This window comes from Volvox carteri, assembly GCF_000143455.1.
Source record: "Volvox carteri f. nagariensis unplaced genomic scaffold VOLCAscaffold_1, whole genome shotgun sequence".
NCBI classification, from domain to species: Eukaryota; Viridiplantae; Chlorophyta; class Chlorophyceae; order Chlamydomonadales; family Volvocaceae; genus Volvox; species Volvox carteri.
In genome coordinates, this window is record NW_003307545.1 from 4,972,687 (window position 1) to 4,976,710 (window position 4,024).

Here is a 4,024-nt window from a genome sequence, read left to right on the forward strand (position 1 = left end):
CCTCCCCTCCTCTCTACCCCCCGAAACACACACGCACAGAGGCTCAGCACCGTCTCGCTTCGCGACTGTCCAACTCCAATCTTGTGGCGGTGCAATACTAGAGAGCACGTGCCGTACTGGCTGGCAAGTACAGTACGAACCGCCGCTCCTGTAGTTCAAACGTTTTCATGATCCCGGCCCGCGCCGCGTGGAGGGGGGTTTGGGCCACAGCGGAGAGGAGGGGGAGAGGGAGGTGGTGCCAGGTGCCGTTTACAGTTTGGAGTGCAATGGCGGTTAGGGTGGTTAGGGTGGTTAAGCTCTTAGTTGTTGGTTGTTAATTGTGGTGGTTGCGGCTTCGTCGTGTGGTCGTTGTCGAGGTAATGGTGGTTGTAGCAGTTGCGTAGCATCGATGCGGTTTTGCTGTATGTGTGGCGATATAGTAGTGAGGTTGGTGCAGTACGGAAGATGCCCCCTTCCTCCTAGGAGTTAAATTCGGTTAGGGTTTCTGTGTCATGATGATAAGGCAGCGTGTGGCCACAGGCGGTTTAACGGTTTACGTTGTCGGTTGGGAAAACCGTGTTGCATTCATGCAGGGCCCCCCTTGCCCGCCTTCCTTGCGCCATGTGCTGTACGAATCGTCGTACTTCGGTGTGGCTGGAGATCGGCGGTGGAAGCGTTTTCTATTTTAGTTTGCGACGCACGCACACTTGGGGGGAGGGGGAAGGGAAAGAGAGGGGGGGAAGGGAATGAGCAGCAACGTGTGTGTATGTCCCGATGTTGCTTCTTCCCGCCTCCAACCCGCCTCGGCATCCGCCGGCCCCCCGGGGTCTCCCCCGGGGGTTATGGTGCCGCACATGGCCTTTGCCGTGTTGCCGGTTGTACACATCTCCCTCCCCCTCCTTGTACACACCCACACCCACAATACACATACATACATACATACATACACACGCCCACCGCGTATGTATGTACGCATGTGCCTACCGCGTATGTATGTATGTATGTATGTATGTATGTATGTGCGCGTACATCTCTTCATTTAGAGGTGGGGACCGTGACTTCCGGCCCCCTATTGACACCGGGTGAGGTGAGGTGCCTTGGGGCCTCGGGGCAGACGCGATCGCTAGTATGGGCTGTACGGCGGTTAGGTACGGCGCAGGAAGGGGAGGCAGGCGTGTATTTACGCTAAAAGTGCATTTACGGCGCAGGTGTAGAAGCACTCAGGTTTTGAGAGCATGCGTGCGTGCTGTCCCTGTCTGTGTTTGTGTGAGAAGTGTGTTGTATTCCCATTCGGCAGTTTGGTGCCTTGCAGTCAGTATGTCAGTATGTCAGTATGACGGCTAAAGGCAGTTCGCTTGCTGGTGGATATCCTGTAGCTGTGAATTTTAGGTTGGCTTTCTTTTCCGTTCACCCCGTGGTTTATCCCGATCTGCGCCCCTCCAATCCTTCCATCCCTTTTTTGAAGATAAGGGGCGACGCTGCAGAGAGACCGGGTGGGTGGGTGGAGGAGCACCTGAGTTTTGCAGAGAGGTGTTTGGGTGTCATTTTAAAGGTCATTGACGAAGAAGTGCTGGAGTCTTTCCAGGACGACGTAAGCCCATACGGACGTCATCAACCGCACCAGGATGTCTTAAAGAGTGCTTTTCCAACCCGAACGCGGAGCGTATAGCCACGGCTTGTTACTGGCTCTCGGGTCTCGCACAAAAAATAAGAAAATTTGAGAAAATTGAGAACTTTAACGCTCTGAAAAAAAACCGCAGGAGCAGGTGTAGTCATGTGGTGAAGATTTTGGAGGCGATGATGATGATAATAAGTTGGTGGGTTGTGGCGGTGGCGGTGGCGGTTGCGGTGGTTGTCCAAGGGCGGGATGACGAGGAATATATAGATATGTGTGTACACGTGTACGCGTGTACACGTGTACGTGTATGTGAGCATTTACGGTGTTCGCCGCTATCGGCGAGGAAGAGCTGTGACATGTGATCTTGTAATTGCAATCCCCTAGCTGTTAAAGCTGACGTCATTTTAGTACAGGTTAGCTGATGTGGGTCAGGTACGAAGCTGTAGGTTCGTCCTTGATCGTCGCGGTTTTGTTGTTAAGGAGAATGGACAACTGGGGTGGTAGGGATGGAGATGGCGTTGGGTTGCGTGGGAGACGTGAATTATTAAGTGGTGGCATTATGGTGCGCTATGACCAAAGTTTGTGTATTTTGATTGAAAGACAATGATGGGCGTGTGATGATGGCGGGGTGTATGTCTGTATGTGTGTTGGTGGCGTGTGGGGCACGTGGGCAGCCCTCCCCTCCCCTTCCCCCCCCGGCGCGCAAGTAGAACAACACTAGTAGACACATCACCACATACATACAGACAGACAGACACGAAGGCAACACACGGGAAGGCATTTACCCAAGGTTAGCTTAGCTTGGGGCGCTGGAGCTCTCCTGCGGCGGCGCCCCGCAGACGGACATGGTGTGGCTGCCTGTGTGTGTGTGTGTGTGTGGCCGGGGGGGACCTTCATCGCTTTTTCATCTCAGCGGCCTTCCTTGATCCGGCTGGGACGCCGAACGGGGTCGATTCCCCGCGGGGACATGTTGTGGATTCGTGCGCGGATACATTTCATTTGCCGATGCGCTTTATTATGTGGCGATCCGATGGTGTATTGGGCGGCATGGCGAGGTGGTGGGCATGTACCTTGTTGTCGAGGTGTCGCAGCTGCGGTCTGGGAGGATTGAACGAAAGGGAACTGACCAGGGAGACAGTGGGGGGGCGGGTGGGATTGGTTCCTTGTAACCGCAAGCCAAACGCATATAACCCGGGGCGCTGCTGCTGCTGCTGCTGCTGCTGCTGCTGCTGTATCACCACATGGTTTTTAAGGCGCCTGGAACCCCCTTTCCTGGTTTCCCCACCTGGGAGGGGATCTGTGTGTGTATGTGTGTATGCATGTGTATGCAGACGCATGGCTGTATGTATATGCGTGAATGTACGGATCGTCGCACGTCTTGATCAATGCAGTCGGCAGCGTACTGTGCAACAATTTGGTCGTTGGTCGTTGTTTCCGTTGGCTCCTCCATTATACGTTTCAACTGCCATCAGATGCAGAGGATGCAAGGCTCGTACGCTCTTTCGTCATTCCAGTTCCGGGGGAAGATGGGGAAGTTGGTGTGTGTGTGTATGTGTGTATGCGCGAGCAGCCACTTGATAGCCGTACAGCGCACCATGACGCGACGTGCGGTTGACCAGTGGTAGTTGAGGTGGTTGAGGTAGTTGTCGATAGATCTATGTCATATGGCGTCTTCTCCGTTGATGCCGGAGAGAGCTATCCAGGTCCCAGCCAAAACGTAATTCACATGAAACCCCTACACACGTATGTACATACATACATACATACATACATACATACATACATACATACATACATACATACATACATACATACATACATACATACATACATACATACATACATACATACATACTGGCACACACCGTTATCGATGTCCGTTCTGGTTGCGATACACGGCATCGTACCGTACTGCACCACACACGGTAATTTTCACCGTTAGAATTCCAACAAAAAGCCGAGCGAAGCCCTCCTGTTCCCCGCTAGGTGGTGAAGACAACGCGAGGTCTCCAGCCTGGAAGTCTATTTTCCTTCATATGATAGATGATATGGCCATAAAGACAGTCTCATCATGTCAGTGAAGTTGTGTGCCGGTAATTGTCATGAAATTTTCATGCTCCGTTGATGCTGTTGTGTTGTGTTGTGTTGCGTGGGCGATGTTATGCGATTTGGGGCTATGTGTGTGCGTGCGTGTGTATGTAGCGGTGTACGGCTGTATGTGGGTGGTAGCGGCCAGGCAGAGATCAGCCGGGGCAGCAGTGTACGATCAGGAGGGGGGTCCCGTTCGGGAGGTTGGATGATGTGTCTGGTTGGGTTTAGACCGGTGGCTGACGGGCTGAGGGCCTGACCGTCTTCTTCCGCCCGACCTCGCCCGACTAAACGCGAGGACAAGAAGCTGTGTGTGAGTGAGCGAGCACCGGTCATTGG

General features: G+C 53.4%; 1 protein-coding gene across 1 annotated transcript in view; it reads left to right on the forward strand.

Moving 5' to 3' along the window:
• Positions 1–101, forward strand: part of VOLCADRAFT_86394 (uncharacterized protein) — a gene marked incomplete at both ends in the record, with an annotated part of 7,220 nt that extends 7,119 nt beyond the window's left edge. The window contains one exon of the mRNA XM_002945877.1: positions 42–101. Coding sequence (XP_002945923.1) covers positions 42–101 — 60 coding nt within the window. The remainder of the gene's footprint in view (positions 1–41) is intronic.
• Between the last annotated feature and the right edge of the window lie 3,923 nt (positions 102–4,024).